At 41.7% G+C, this 17,108-nt stretch overlaps 1 protein-coding gene across 1 annotated transcript in view; it reads right to left on the reverse strand.

The window, feature by feature from the left end:
- Positions 1 to 17,108, reverse strand: part of igsf21a (immunoglobin superfamily, member 21a) — a 436,269-nt gene that overhangs the window by 133,357 nt on the left and 285,804 nt on the right. Inside the window, exons 5-6 of the mRNA XM_072245023.1 lie at positions 14,603 to 14,718; positions 13,099 to 13,561 (exon numbers count right to left, since the gene is read on the reverse strand). Of these exons, the coding sequence (XP_072101124.1) occupies positions 13,099 to 13,561; positions 14,603 to 14,718 (579 nt within the window). The remainder of the gene's footprint in view (positions 1 to 13,098; positions 13,562 to 14,602; positions 14,719 to 17,108) is intronic.

The raw sequence follows: 17,108 nt of genomic DNA on the forward strand, positions 1-17,108 counted from the left end.
TATCCGGTCTACTGTGGACGTAGCCTAAGGACTCTTCTGTTAGGATCTGGAATTCAGGACTTAAAAGCTTTCAAGATCAAACAGGAAATACTGGCGCATATTATAATTGTAGATGAGGCTGATGGTATCAACGGATTTGATTTGCATATTTAAAGAAGTCACTGCATACTTTGTCTTTCAGTCTGAAAACTCGAGAAAACCCAGGACCTAAAAGTGTTTATTTGCTTGGAGCACTTTAAATGCTAGACTTCTTATTGGTGACACCAGTACCATGATCTGAGTGAATGATTAAGAGTGGGACTACTGAAAAAACATATTATCAACTCAGCAAACCAAAGATTGTTGGTGTTGACTCAGAGAGGCGTAACACCGCGAGAAATGGGAGGAGGAATTAGCCCTTCAGGTTTATTTCTCCATTCATCCAAATCAGGCTTTATATTAAAAAAGTGAGGTAGTGTCCAAGGGTTCAATGCCCATTTAGGAATCGGATGGCACAGGGGAAGAAGCTGTTTCTGAATCACTGAGTGTGTGCCTTCAGGCTTCTGTACCTCCTACCTGATGGTAACAATGAGAAAAGGACATGTCCTGGGTGCTGGAGGTCCTTAATAATGGACGCTGCCTTTCTGAAACACCGCTCCCTGAAGATGTCCTGGATACTTTGTAGGCTAGTACCCAAGATGGAGCTGACTAAATACAATCTTCTGCAGCTTCTTTTGGTCTTGTGCAGTAGCACCACCCCCCATACCAGATAGTGATGCAGCCCGTCAGAATGCTCTCCACAGTACATCTACAGAAGTTTTTGAGTGTATTTGTTGACATACCAAATCTCTTCAAACTCCTAATGAAGTATAGCTGCTGTCTTGCCTTCTCTGTAACTGCATCAGTATGTCGAGACCAGGTTAGATCCCTAGAGAAACTTGAAACTGCTCACTCTCTCCACTTCTGATCCCTCTATGAGGATTAGTATGTGTTCCTTCATCTTACCCTTCCTAAAGTCCACAATCAGCTCTTTCGTCTTACTGATTATTCAACAATCTGTTATTTATTTATGGAGGTACAGTGCAGAATAGGCTCCTCGAGCCACCCAGCAATTCCACAATCTAATCCTAGCCTAATCACAGGACAATTTACAGTGACCAATTAACCCTACCAACCGGTACGTCTTTAGACCAAGGGAGGAAACCGGAACACCCAGAGGAAATCCACGTGGTCTCGGGGAGAACGTACCAACTCCTTACAGTCAGCAGCAGGAATTGAACTTGGAACACTGGCGCTGTAAACTGATGTGCTGGCCACTATGCTGCTGTGCCACCCCAACTGTGCTACCGTGCCACTCTGCTTCGAGTGAAATCAGTGAGTGAGCCTGTGTGCCCTCTGGGGCAGAAAATTCCAAAGCTTCACCAGTGTCAGAGTGCAAAGTATTCTTCTCAGCTTGACCCTAAATGGCCTGTCCTTTATTGGCCATTAGCCTGGAGAACTACACTCCTGTACCTAATAAAGTGGCCAAAGAGTGTACGTTCATGGTCTTCTGCTGCTGTCGTTCATCTGCTTGAAGGTTCAACACGTTGTGCCTTTCGAGAAGCCCTGTTGCACCCCACTGTTGTAACGTGTAGTTATTTGAGTTACTGCCATCTTCCTGTCAGCTTGAACCAGTCTGTCCATTCTCCTCCGACCTCTCTCATTAATAAGGTGTTTTCACTTACAGAACTGCCGTTCAGGGGATGCTTTTTGTTTTCTGCACCATTCTTTGTAAACTCTAGCAACTGTTGTGCATAAAAATCTCAGGGGAGCAGCAACTTCTGAGATACTCAAACCACCCTGTTTGGCACCAACAATCATTCCACAGTCAAATTCACCTAGATCACATTTTGTCCCTATTCTGATGTTTAGTCTGAACAAGAACTGAACTTCTTGACCATGTCAGCATGCTTTTATTGAGCTGTTGTCCCATGATTGGCTGATTCGATATTTACATTAATGAGCAGGTGTACAGGTGTACCTAATAATGTGGCCTCTGAGTGTATTCTCCCTGCACGTGATCGATGGAGCCTTGTTAAGTCTCAATGATATCTCCTCTTGTTCTTATTTATCTATCTAACAATTTATTTATTTATTGAGATACAGCGTGGAGTGGGCCCTTCTGGCCCTTTGAGCCTCGATTTAACCCTAGCCTAGTCATGGGACAGCTTACAACGACCAATCAACCTACCAATTGGTATGTCTTTGGACTGTGGGAGGAAACCAGAGCACTTGGAGGAAACCCATGCGGTCACGGGGAGAACGTACAAACTCCTTATAGACAGCGGCGGGAATCGAACCCATGTCACTTGTACTCTAAAGCTTGGTGCTAACCACTATGCTACCATGTTGTCCCATGATATTCTTCTGTTGAAGATAGTAACAGAAACACTGTGCTCTTCTCCTTTGGATACTATTGGAACTCTGAACCAAATGGATGATGCAACAGCAGAGGATGGGATTTCCAATAATGCAGTGTTCCCTCAATACTACACAGGGATATGGTTTTAGATTATATGCTCACAAGATCTCGAGTAGGCTGTGAGTCTTGGAGTCAGTTAAAAGGGTTACCAACCAAGCAAGGTTAATTCCTGTTGAAGCTATTGCCGAGTGAACACTTGTAAGTGTAAAGGTTAATGGACCTAATTAACAGGCAGCTTTCATAATTCATTGGTACTAGATAGACAGCAGGGGATGTCTAGGACTTTAACATCCTTAGGTAGAATTTTATAGATTTAACATTAGAGAAAATGTCCATTTACTTAAATTGTTTTCTCTTCAACTTTTATGCTTCACAGGAGCCTTGTTCCATCCTATTCCATCTTACCATTTCAGTATAGACTTTTTTAACTGTTGGCTTTCTTACTTACTTTTTCCCTTATCTCTCTGTCTCTATTTCTATCCCTCTCTCTCTATCTTTCTTTCTCTCCCCCTCGCTCTCTCTTTTCTAATCACAGCGAAACAGCCCAGAGGATTTATGGATGATTTCTTTGAGGAGTCTTAGAGATTCTAATGGAGGCTGAGATTCATTGCTAAGGGCAATGCAGCCTATCAGAAAAGTAGTCTCCATGGAATTAAGAAAGGAGTTTCAATATTGCTATGACAGCTGAAATAGCCCCTCATTTATATTGTTTTGGTAATTACTCCATTGTGTATACATCCATGGGTGACAGTGATCCTGAGGCAGAAAGGGAGCAGATTATTTATACTGTGTTCAAACCACAATCATGATTAGCTTGAGAAGTTTGCATTCTACAGAAAGCAATGTAGTTTTGCCAAGCCTTTTTTGTCCGCGTTGCTCAAAACAAGACTTCTTCAGCAGCTTCTCCAATAGCAAGCACAGCACCATTTTGACTTCCATGCACCATCTCAACTCAGACATATGTGGCGGATGTCCATCAATGTTGGACCATCTTCTGGAAGTTCCCTACCTACAGCAATGTGGAAGCAATTTCATCACATGGACTGCAGAGCTTGAAGAAGAAAGATCACATCATCATCTTAGAAGATTGATGAGAAATATGAGTTTTGTCCATATCCCAAAAATAAGTTTCAAAAAAAGATTACTATTATCCACTTGGTTTGCAGATGGCAATTTGAGTTTTAAGAAGAGCGTAAATAAAATGCAGGCTGTAGATTGAAGTCTGTAATCCAGGCTGGCATTTAACTGCAATGCTGCATGGTTAGATGATTTGGTGTCTTTGGATGAGTTGCTAGGCTGAGACTTAATCTGCATATTCATTTGGAGCGGACCTCAAAGAAATGAAAGGAGCTTTCCTGATATGAAAGCCAATGTTTTCTCCTTAACTATCAGAGGGAGATTATCTGGTTGCCCATCTGCTGCTATTTGGACTTTATGAGGGATCCAAATTACTACAGCTGTGTATCTACCGACCGTGACCACTTCCAAATTTATCCACGAGTATTAAAATATTTTAGGATGTCCTCAAGATATAATAAGGCCCTAACACATTTCTTCACAAGATTCTGATCAAATGCAAATTGTCCAGACTATGCCACATTGGGTTAGATGTCAAGTTGATGGGCTCATCTGATTTCTCACTCTCTCCCAGGACTACCATTGAGCCCTGGGGTCAGACATAATGTCCTGACCTGAGTGTCCACTTATGCTTCCTGTCTACTTATGCTTCCTGTCTGGCCCTGCAGCTTACTCAGCCTCATTTACTCACTCTTTCTAATTTAAAACAAGGAAAGTTTAGCTTTTGTTGTCAGGGTCATTAAGATCTGTAAAAACCAGCCTTTGACTGCACAAGCTGGCTGAGCAATGCTGGGTATAGGCATGAAATTTTCATAGAACAGAAGCCTCAAGATCATTTGGTGCCGGATGACTTTCAAAGATCCCAGCAGTTAGAACATGGCCCACCCAGTTGTACGCAGTCAACGATATATGAAAGGTTCGGCACATCTGTAGAACCAAGCAGAGAGTGTTAAGGAGGGGTGGTAATTGTCAGACTGGAGAAGATTACAGAAATAAAAGTTCAAAGTAAATGTTATTATCAGAGTATATATACGTCACCACATACAACCCTGAGGCTTATTTTCTTGAGGGCAAGCTCAATAAATCTATAGAATAATAACCATAACAGAATCAATGAAAGACTGCATTCAACCAGAGCACAAAAGACAACAAACTGTGCAAATACAAAGAGAGGAAATAACAAATAATAATAATAATAATAATAATAATAATAATAATAATAATAAAATAAATAAATAAATAAATAAGCAATAAATATCAAGAACATGAGATGAAGAATCCCTGAAAGTGAGTCCATTAGTTGTGGAAACATTTCAATGATGGGGCAAGTAAAGTGGAGTGAGGTTATCTTTGGCTCAGGAGCCTGATGGTTGAGGGGTAATAACTGTTCCTGACCAGACGGTGTGAGCCCTGAGGCTCTTGTACCTTCATCCTGATGGAAGCAGCGAGAACAGAACATGACCTGGGTGGTGGGGGTCTCTGATGATGGATGCTGTTTCCTGTGACAGTGTTTCATGTAGAGGTGCTCAATGGTTGGGAGGGCTTTACCCATGATGGGCTGAGCTGTATCCACTACTTTTTTGTAGGATTTAGAAAGGGATGAAAGAATGCATTATTCAGTGGGGGCTGAAACTATGGTAAATGGCTGACATTGCGAATGAGGAATCAAATTAAGTCATGTTTAAATGGGGCTTAATGCACAGAGAGACTATTTGAAACAACTGAGTGCTTTGGCAGACGACTTCAGAGGAAGTTTACAATGAGCCTTGAATCATATTTCAGCAAGACCAGGTGAAGATAGCAAAATTAATTCCTGACAGGGTAATAATGATCTTGTGGTTACATGCTTACCCTCTCTTACACCTTTGCCATGAACTAATGTTCCAGTCTGCATCCCTCCAGATCATTAGCCCAGACGAGAAAATTCTCTTTGTGAAAGTTAAACAAGAAGTTGACCAAGAGGTCTTTAACAATCAGCTTTAGACAGCAGTGGCAGCAGGAGTGAGGATGGGCTGCAGGTGCAGAATTCAGTGATGTTAGCATACAGTTGTTGAGTCAGAGAGGATCCATGTTTGCTGTTCAGCTCAGGGTTGTACAGAACACCAAGGCTGTAAACAGTCTGGCTAAACAATTTGCTGGAAGAACTCAGCATGTTGAGCAGCAGCTTTGGAAGGAAAGGTAATTGCCAACGATTTGGGTTGAAAACGTTGCATCAGGACAGGGTTTTATATAGATGAGTCCTGATGGAATGTTTTGACATGAAGCATAAACAATTCCTTCCTTGAGCTACGGAGTTCTTCCAGCAGATTGCTGCATCAGATTCGAGCATCTGCAGTCTCTTGTGTTTTGGCTGAGACAATGGCTGGGGCAGAGACGAAATCTGTGGCTGGCATGCAGATTTTATGGTGGGCACGGACGACAATAACTTTTCTCTCATCAGCAGCTATAGGCGATAATAGCTCATCTCAGTCTCCTGGCTGACAAGTAGTTCCACAATGCAGAGGTGATAACAGGGCCAAACAAAATGGAGGGAAGATAGAACTGGATTTCAACAGTGATTAATGGATATGGGCCAGACCTCTGCAGAAGCATAGCATAAATATGATAAAGAGAATATCAAATGCTCAGGAAAGGAATAGGCATGGGAGATACAACTGTTACTGCCATGAAAATCTGAATTAGATTATGAGATGACTCAGTCCTCGTCTATTGTCATTTAGAAATGCATGCATGCATTCAGAAATTATACAATGTTCCTCCAGTGATATCACAAAAAAACAAGACAAACCAAAGACTAACACTGACAAGACGACATAATTGTAACATATAGTTACAGCAGTGCAAAGCGATACCATAATTTGATAAAGAGCAGACCATGCGAATGGTAAAAAAAACATAACTTAGCAAAGGAGGTAATTTAGAAAGTAACTTAGTAAGTTAGATATAAGGTGAGGCACTCGAGAAAGAATCCATGATCAACCATCCCAAAGGTGACAGAGTTTAAGGAAGAATAATGCACACTGGTCACAGCCACGGAAATTACCATCCAGGCACTTGACAGACAAGAGAGAGACACAGAAATAAAGACAGAAAGTGATGGAAATACTCAGCAGGGCAGGCAGTATTTACGAGGAGAATAACGGAGCTAATATTTCACGTTAAGTCAGGCAAGAAAGGTAAGAGAATTAGTTAAGATCGGGTGGGAGAGGTTCTGGATGGAATAAATGAAAGACCTCTGATTGGGAGAGGCCAGAGGTGCCATGGTGATAAGCTGCTAACGGAGCTATGTGGTCTTTATTAAATAGAATGAAGGGAGCAGTTTAGAGTGAATAGAGGGAACTGACAAATTGACTCCCTCACTGTTGCATTGACAATTTATAATGAATAAGTCCAGAGACGATAAGAACACTAGAACTGAGAGATTGATCAGGTTGACCAGCAATTCTGGAGATGGATGAAAGAGTCATTGAGTCATAGAACACTACAACACAGAAACATGCCCTTTGTCCCATGTAATCAATGCCAAACTATTATTCCACCTAGACCCATTGATCTGTACCCGGATCATAGCCCCACATTTCCCCTCCCATCCATTAACTTATCCAAAATTCTGTTAAGTGTTGAAATCAAAACCTCATCCATGACTTCTGCTGCCAACCTGTTCCACACTCTTACCACCCTCTGCATAAAGATGTCCCCCCTCATGTTCCCTTAAACATCACTTCCACGGAACTATGGATCTGTACTTCCGGATCCCTCTCTCCTACTGCACGTCTTGGTGTCCTACCGGTCACTCTGTAAGTCCTGCCCTGGTTTGTCCTCGCAGAGTGCAACAGCTCACACTTGTCTGCATTAAATTCTGTCTGCAGTGAAAATTCCTGGCCAAAGAAATAGGCATAGGAACAGAGGGGTGGAAGAAGAGTTCAGCATCGTACCAGGCTCAGAATTGAATAAGAAAGGAATGCAGTTGCTGAAAGTGAGGCCTTGGCTGAGGTTGCCACGGCAACCCCTGGTCTTCCCCCACTCTGTTTTCCTATCTGTCTGCCCCAACCTCTCTTCAACAGTAACTTGTTTCCTCTCTTTCCCAGTTTCAACAAAGGGTGTTTGATCTGACACATTAACTAAGTTTCTCTTTCCACAAGTGCTAACTGACCCACTGAGTACTTCCAGCATTTTCTGTTTTTATTTTAGATTTCCAGCATTTGTTGCTTTCTTCTTCTTTTGATTTTCCGAGGCAGGAACAGTTTTAGGATGTGGCACACTGTGGAGAGTTAGCCTGCGAGAAAGGGAGAAGGGGGAACCATTTCTATCATCATTCTGCATGGAGCAGGAAGTGAAGTTCTCTGGAAAACATTTAACCATTTAGTTCATTGACTGCATTCTATACATTGGGTCATTCTTTTACCTTCTTCAAAGATTTAAATTTCAGATGATTTGGATTTGTAAAATTTTTCAGAAATCAAATGACAATCCTCAGATAATTCAAACATAGTCTGAATTATGCATCCTTCAGCATACCATAAAGCATTCCATCATCTCTGTCCTACTTTATACATACAGTGTACCCACAATCTTATTTCGGGTAAAAAAATTCAAATTATTCTGTTGTAAGTATGTTCAGACTGGATGAATGGGCTGTCAGTGAGACTGTTATTGTGGCTGCTGGAACCAACATTCCTGAGGCTGTTTCTCTTCTGATTAAATCATGCTGCTTCAACAAGAATAACATGCATTTATACAGTACCTTTTATGTAGGAAAATGTCCTGCCACCCTTGACAGAGGAGAAAAGGACTGTGCACCCAAAACTCTGAGAGGATTAGGCAAAGTGATTGAAAACCTGATAAGACATGAGTTCTGAGAAGATTTTTTAAAGAGGTAACACGTCAAGGCAGCTTAAAGCTCTGCTCCATAAGAAAATAAATGACATTTGTACGGAGTTTGGTGTTAGGGAAACCAATGGGAAGGAGAGAAATGCTGGAGAAGACTGCAAAATGAATCGCAAGGGGAGTGAAACCTTGATGGGATTTGACAATGAGGATAATAATTTTAAATTCCTTCTAGAGGACGGGGTGACAGTACAGGTCAGCATGGAAGGGTATGATAGAAGAATGGGATTTAACTGTATGCAAGCTGCACTCATCAATATTTTGATATTTTCTTCCGCGACTATCATTCATTTTATTTCTTTGAATAGCAAAAGAAGTTTCACTCTTTGTTGATCTTTCCAACACATTCACATTGGGAATTTTCTCAGACGTCATCTACAATAGTCTCCTGCTTGTTTATCTGTATTTATTTATTGAGATACAGTGCCAAACAGGCCCTGCTGGCCCTTCGAGCCATGCCGTCCAGCAACTCCCAATTTAACTCTAGCCTAATCACGGGACAATTTACAATGACCAATTAGCCTACTGACCAGTGTGTGTTTGGACTGTGGGAAGGAACTGGAAGACCTGGAGAAAGCCCACTCATTCCATGGCGAGGACATGCAAACTCCTTTCGGACAGTGGCGGAAATTGAACTCTGAACTCCAATGCCCCGAGCTGCAATAATGTTGTTCTAACCCGCTACGCTACTGTGAATTGAGGCAATAGTTGGAGGTTCGGTACCCCTTGGCTTGGGAGATACTGCATCAGCCATTGCTAGCTTTTCCATTTGCTTTCCAATGAATCCTTTCTGGAAATCGAATCAGGAGAATGCTATGATCTTTGCCAGGAAATCTAACATTGATCAAAAACTTATAGGATCAACCATATAATAAGCTTGGTTAGAAGAACAGGCCAGAATTTGGGCATTCAAAGTTCAAAGTTCAAAATAAATTTTATTATCAAAGTGAATATTTGTCACCAAATATCCCTGAGATTCATTTTCCTGTGGGCATACTCAACAAATAACTAGAATAGTAGCTATAACAGGATCAACGAAAGACCGCCCAACCAGAACGTTCAACCAGAGGGCAGATGACATTCCACAGGTTGTAGTGATTTCTTTTTTTCCCCAATATTCTTCATTGCCTTTCATGTTCAAATATGTAATGTAATGGAATGCTCTCTACTAACCTGAACATTTGCAGCAGCCATTGTTTTCAAGAAGCCTGACACCATCTGGGAGAAGCGGTCAACTAGACTGATAACCCACTATCAGTATTCCTGTCCTATGCCCTGCACATTGGCTCAGGAATGACTGTTAACAGGATGAATTTTATGCACTTGCACATATGACAAGGGGTTTTACTGTATGTCCTTCATTGACCAATAATCTACAAATGATACCTGACAAGCCTGGATCTGCCTGTGGAGCTCAGTTCATTATGAGCAAGGTAGAGAATACTGTGCATGTGGTAATATGATTGAGCCTTGCAGATGGTGGATGAGAACGGGCTGGAGCCACAGATGATTGAATAAACCAAGGCACAGAAATCTGTCAAGGGCAGACGTAAGTGGATCAGATTTACTGCTTCTCATATATCATAACCAGCTAAATATTATGCAATCATAGAATTGTTTTGTATCAACAGAAAGCTATTTGGCCTATTGTGCTGATACAGGCACATAGCAGAAAAATCTAGTCAGTGCCAATCTGCTGCATTCTCCCCATTTCCCTGGGAAATTATTGTCACTCAAATGTCTATCCAGGACCGTTTTGAAGGCACAAATTGATTTTGTGCTCTCTGAATTCTGTGTCCTCTTTTCCTGGAACTACTTGCACCTGGGAATAGCTTTCATCTATTTCAGTCATTATGCACTATATCATACAACTTGGGCAATCATGATCTCTCCATGACCATGATTGTTCTTGGCAAATTTTTCTACTAAAGTGGATTTCCATTGCCTTCTTCTGGGCAGCGTCTTTACAAGATGGATGACCCCAGCCATTCACAATACTCATCAAAGGTTGTCTGCCTCATATCGGTGGTCACATAACCAGGAGTTGTGATATGCACCAGCTGCTCATACGACCACCCACCACCTGCTCTCATGGCTTCACGTGACCTTGAGCAGGGTCTAAGCAGGTGCTGCATCTTGCCCAGGCTAGCAGAGGCAAGCAGCGCTTTACACCTCCTTTGGTAGAGACCCGTCTATTTACACTATCCAAATAAGCCATTGTCTGCACAACAAGATATATGGAAGGAGTGCTTGATGGTGTGTGAGACCCTTGGATAAAATCTCTTTGAATTTGTCTGACAATGCCAAAAGCCAATTCTCACCTCAATCTCTATTTCTCCCATAGCAAATGTCGAAGTGATCTGTCAGCATCTTAGCCTAGTGGTTGGACTAGGAGTCAGTAGGCAGCTTTGTGGGAACTGTGATTATTCAAAATTAAGTTCAAGTTCAAGTTTAATTGTCATTTAAGCATAGGCATGTATACAGCTAAATGAAACAGAGTTCCTATGGGGTCAAAATGTAAGACACAGTCACACACAGCACATATAGTTATGATAGCACATACAGTCACAGAAAAATAATATTAGCTCATCCCTGAATGGCATGGTTTGTGAACTACTGCTCACCATCTCATGTGACTTTGAACTGGTGATCTTATACAACCTGTGACACCAGTTAGCCTATTATTTAGGAAGCAATTTTATTTCCCATCCTATTTCGACCCATCATAGGAATAATTATCCTCTTCATTGTCCTGTCCTATTTCTTAAAGACATTTGATGTGAAACAGATCATAAAATGAGCATAAATAAATCAGCAGAATCGATTACACTCTACTTTCAACATTTTCCATTCTGTGGAAGGCAGATTGCCCAGTTTCCATTGCTTTTTTAGTGTTACCGAAGTCCAATTTCAGTCCCAATAACTCTTGGGGCTGAGCAGCCCTAAAGCATCCAGCCCAGAGGCTGATCAATACTCTGTATTGATGCTTAAGCTTCAATACCTGCTATTTTGTTGACTGAAATTGAGCAGCGTATGTTTCAAATAAAGAATGCTTTCAGATGGTAGATCTTATGTACAGAACCTCCTGCTGTGCATGGTAACCTTATTAGCACAGAAATAGTCAGTTCTAGGGCTTGCAAACTTTAACCACACTTTCTGCTTCCATCACTATCTGAACAGATGTTCCCAATTCTCTTTGGGAGGCCTAGAACACTAGTACCTTGCCTCCAGGGTAATTGAGTTTATCTCCATGATCATAATCCTCTCCAAACAATGAAGTCTTCATTGATATTACACAAGCTGGAAACATGCAAGGTGCATAGGGAAGAGTTTGACCTCTGATCTTTGATTATTGTCAGAACATCTTAAGTTATTGCTAATTGACATTAAACAAAACCTCCTATTGATGTTGAGGGAAACTGTGGACTCTGCCCAAAACTGGGATGACTCAATTCCAAACAGTACAGAGGTCCCATGACTAATGCTTGGACAGAGGAGCAGGGCTATATTTGAGATAAAAGGCTGAGGGTTTTTATTTCCTGTCTAAAGGGGATGACCACACAATCAGCTGAGACAGTGCCATATTCTCAAAGATGCCATTATTTGGATAAGGCATTAAATTGTCTATCTTTCCCAGGTCAGCTTCAAAGATTCTCAAGTACAATTTGAAGATCTGGAGCCTTATGTTTCTCCAACCAATTTTTAATGCTTCTGAGATTAAATTAGATTAGATTAGATTACGAGGACACTTAGTCCTCGTTTATGGTCATTTAGAAATGCATGCATTAAAAATGATACAATGTTCCTCCAGAATGATATCATAAAAAAAAGGACAAACCAAGACTAAAACTGACAAAACCACATAATTATAACATATAGTTACAACAATGCAAAGCAATACCATAATTTGATAAAGAGCAGACCATGGGCATGGTAAAAAATAGTCTCAAAGTCCCGATCGTCTCATCATCTCACACAGACGGTAGAAGGGAGAAACTCTCCCTGCTGTGAACCTCCAAGCGCCGACAACTTGCCGATGCATTGGAAGCACCCGACCGCAGCTGACTCTGAGAGGTAGGTTATTCACTCCATTTCAGAGCCAGTGAGTCAAAACATTGACAGTTCTTCAAAAATATGTCATTAGTTGTAAAGCTAACATCTCAAGATCATAAATTATGCTACATAAACAGAGGCATTGATCATGTGGATAGCCAGAGGCTTTTTCCCAGGGCTGAAATGGCTAACACGGTGGGGCGGGGGGCATAGTTTCATAGTTTTGAGGTGCTTGGAAGTAGGTACAAAGGGGATGTCAGAGGTAAGTTTTTCACACAGAAGGTGGTGGGTGCATGGAATGCACTGCCAGTGAAGCTGATAGAGGCGGATACAATAGGGTATTTTAAGGGACTCTTAGATAGGTACATGGAGCTTAGAAAATTAGAGAGCTATGCAGTAGGGAAATTCTAGGCAGTTTCTGGAATAGTTTACATGGTCGGCACAACATTGTGGGCCAAAGGGACTGTTATGTGCTGTAGATTTCTATATCTATGTCTTTATAAATTCTTCCCAGGCTTCTTAGTCAATCTGCCAAGGAGGAATGCTCCTCCAGACAGTTGGCTGGAATATAGTAAATATTGTTCAATAACATTGTCCTCTAACCCGTGTTACAAGTTGAAATAAGAATCTCTTTGACTCACCCAGTATCACCTCAGATTGCATTGGCATTGTCAGAGCTGGGTGCTTCACCTCACAGCTGAACAGAGCATTATCGTCCAGGTCAGGGTTCAATGTCCAGGTGATCATGGCACGTACTTCAACTGTCCCATCACTGACAGGTATCTGTGTATGTCGGAACAGATATGCTGGATCGCTGGGAAATATCCATCTCGGGAACTCTCGGCTGATGACCGTCTCTGGAATTCTTTCTGCTTCGGTTGTTGCTGAAACAATGCTATCAGTGATGCTTGAGGAGGGCCTCTCAGTAAAAAGTCTTCCCCTGCTTTCAAAATCCAGCAAGGACAATGACTTCTGTAGCTTAGTGTCATCCATATCCCGACTGATTAGACTCTGAGGCATGCGACCCTTTTTCACATTTGTCTCAGGCGATGTCTGGGACACATGGAGAACTTCAACCAGTTCACCATCTCGCTTGAAGTACACCTAGCAGGAACATAAACAGATATCAAAAACTTCATGGAGCAGGGCAGAGCACAACATCTCTTATCAATAGCCAATAACTAACCAATCTCACAAATCAATGCATTTTGTTGATCCACTCTCTTGCCACATTTCTCCAGTTCTTCTCAGTGAGGAAGAAAATCTAAATGGGCATGATCTGGCACAACTGGAGATGGGACAACTCCATTGCCCAACTTTGACCTCATAAATTTCTACCAGACAGTTAAAATGGGAGAGTGGAGTGAAATTCACATCAAGGGTGAAAAGGAAACATGCGCAGAGATTTGATCTCTGGCTGTGTGGAATAGGTTGATACCTCCAGCATAGTGGGTGTTAGTGGAACATTCCAAGTCACTCAAACACTATTAGACAGCAACATGTTTCTTTCCTTCTGATACATTATAAATTGAAAAATATTGAACACTCGGATTATTGATCAGATGAGATAGGGATTTTCTGTCAGTCAGGTCTTGCATGCTCTTTGGAAGAAGGGACTGGATAAGAAATTGGAAAAGCTTTTATGTTTGGTTTGATGGAAGCTCTTCATTCAGCAAACATAACCAGCCATGAAAGCATTTAAACCACCCTTCTGGCAAGTTATCTATTGGCGAGTAGGAATACTTCAAAGGCTTAACAAGGTGCAGCAGAGCACAAAGATAAACATTCAGAAGCAGTGAAATGTAACTCTATTCTTAAAGTCCCTAGTTCCTACGAAAGGTCATCGACCTGAAATGTGAAATCTGTTTTGCTCTCCATGGGTACAACTTGACCTGCTGAGTTTCTGAGTATTTCCCATCAATCTGATTTAGACTTTGTCTGCCTCTTTAGAAAGAAAGAGCAGGCGAAGAACCACTTACTGGTGAGGCAGCTTGTTAAAAGCTGCCCTGGCTTGGTTACCTCTCACTGCAGCACAGATACATTGTCATTACCTTGGCTTCACAAAATAGTGAGGACCAATCTCAAAGGGAGAAGGAGGTGAGGGGGTAAAAAATCACTTTGCCCCTCTCTCATGCTGTAACATACCGTGGGGGCTGGCTTTCCTCCGGACACGATGCAAACCAATGTGAAATTCTGTGCTTCGTACCGACTGAAAGGGGCTGGTGTATCTGCTGCGATGACAGAGATTGATGAAGGGGGTGCTGCAGAATAAAAACATGTGAAATTTCAATACACGTTTTATACCATTACAGCAGAACCCAGTACATTTCAGCAAAGGCAAGCAAGTGTAGTCTGTTGTCACTCATAATCAGACAAAGATGCCTTCATTGTCCAGAGAAATTTCACTCCTTTTTACTGTGATGAATCTTACTGGTTCTGATATCCTCTGCCCCAGCTCTGCAATTGTAAAGATGTTAATTTCTTCTTTGCTTCCAAAAAGAGAATTTAAAATTAGACCTGTAGTGAAGAGAAAAGAAATTTCATGGCTCCAGAGAAAGGACAGGGGAGGATGGGACCTGCTTGGTATTGCTATATTACTACAAACAGAAGAAAATCTGCAGGTGCTGGAGATCCAAGGCAACACACACAAAATGCTGGAGGAACTCAGCAGGCCAGGTGGCATCTATGGAAAAGCGTAAATAGTCCACGTTTTGGGCCAAAACACTCCTTCAGTCCTGAAGGGTCTCAGCCCAAAGTGTCGATTGTTTACTATTTTCTATAGATGCTACCTGCCCTGCTGAGCTCCCCCCAGCATTTTGTGTGTGTTGCTTTGTTTTATTATTGTTACCTGTACCAAGATGAAGTGAAACACTTTGTTTGCATGCCATCCAGGCAGATCACTTTATACTACACTTCAGGACAATAAAAAGCAAACAAAATGCGGAATGTAGTGTTGCAGCTGCAGAAAAAGCAGCATGGTAGCACAGTGGTTAGCACAACGCTTTACGGTAAAGCCAACCTGGGATCAATTCCCGCCACTCTCTGTGAAGAGTTTGGACGTTCTCCCCATGACTGTGTGGGGTTCCTCAGGATGCTCCAGTTTCCTCCCACAGTCCAAAAGATGGACCGGCTGGTAGATTAATTGTAAATTGTCCTGTGATTAAGCTAGGGTTAAGTTGGGGGACAGATAGATAGATAGACAGACAAATAAAGAGGATGGGTCGAAATGAGGTAGATCAGGAGATCAAGATTTCCTCTTTAGCTTATAGGAGATCCATTCAAGTGTCAGCTGCGTAACTCTTGGAGAGACAGCACAGGATGGGTGTGTTGAATGGCCTCTTGTGCTATGAAAAATTTATTTTACCCAGGGTCACAACATTCATGGTTACTAACTTTGAACTCTTATTCACATAAACTTGACTGTTTGCTACTGGTGAGTTGAACACTCTTGCGACCAACCTCATCTCCTGAATGCAGGTCCAATTCTGCGTTGGCACTTCAGTACCGAGCAAGTCCCACGTAACTAGGATGTAATACTTTGGATGGGATCCTGCCGTTCAAAAGCAAAACACCGCAGATACTGGAAATCCAGCAACAAAAATGCTGGAACCATTCAGAAGGACAGGCAAATTTGTAGAGAAAGAAACCGAATGTATATATCAGATTAATGACCTTCCATCAAAACAAGCAGCATATGTGTGTTGATCTGTTGAGTCTTTCCAGAATCTGTTGTTTGTATTCTCGTGGTTTCAGAAGAGCATTGAAGATGGAAAGCTTGCCTTTACCCAATAAATCTCCTTAGCAAACTAACAATTCAGCCAGAAAGATATCCTATATTTCATTTAGACTATTTACGTTCTCCATTAATTTTCCACCACTTCCTCTGAAAGCACTGCAATGTTCTTCTTTTCTCACCTCATTAACCACATTTTGTATTTAAATGGTTAACATCATCATTTTTTTTTCTAGAACTTCATTTCATCTTGGGATGACCTTCACATATCCTGCAAATGCCACCAGGCACCACCAGAAGCAGAAAGCTGGAAACTTGTATGTGAGGTGAGATTGGTTTGTTTGCACTCAGTTTGAAGCAGAGATCCATGAACTATATCTGCCCAAACAATTTTTCCCTGATACATACTACAAAATGAATTTGACTGAGGAATTAGACAATCTCTAGGTAACAATCTGCTGGAGGAATTCAGCAGGTCGAGCAGCATATGTGTGAGGAAAGGAATTGTTGATGTTTCAGTTTGAAACCCCATATCAGGACTTCCTTTTCCAAATCCTTTCCTCCCACAAATGCTGCTCAACGCCATCATTTCCTACAGCAGATTCCCAAACATAAGAGTATCTGCAGATGATGGAAATCGAAGCCAACACAAAAAACCGAAGCCAACAGACTGAAGATCGACGGCAACACACACAACTCCCGGTCCAAAATGTCCACTGCTTATTCCTTTCCATAGATGCTGCCTGGCCTACGGAGTTCCTCTTGCATTTTGTGTCTCCTGTAGCAGATTGTTGCTTCAGATTCCAGTGTCTACAATCTCTTTTCTATCTCTATGTTCTGAAAATATGGGATGCATTAAATCTACCTCTGCTCAGATACCCCAAAGATCCTATAGTTCCATCCCACACTCCAAAGTTC

This window comes from Mobula birostris, chromosome 27, assembly GCF_030028105.1.
Source record: "Mobula birostris isolate sMobBir1 chromosome 27, sMobBir1.hap1, whole genome shotgun sequence".
Taxonomy (NCBI): Eukaryota; Metazoa; Chordata; class Chondrichthyes; order Myliobatiformes; family Myliobatidae; genus Mobula; species Mobula birostris.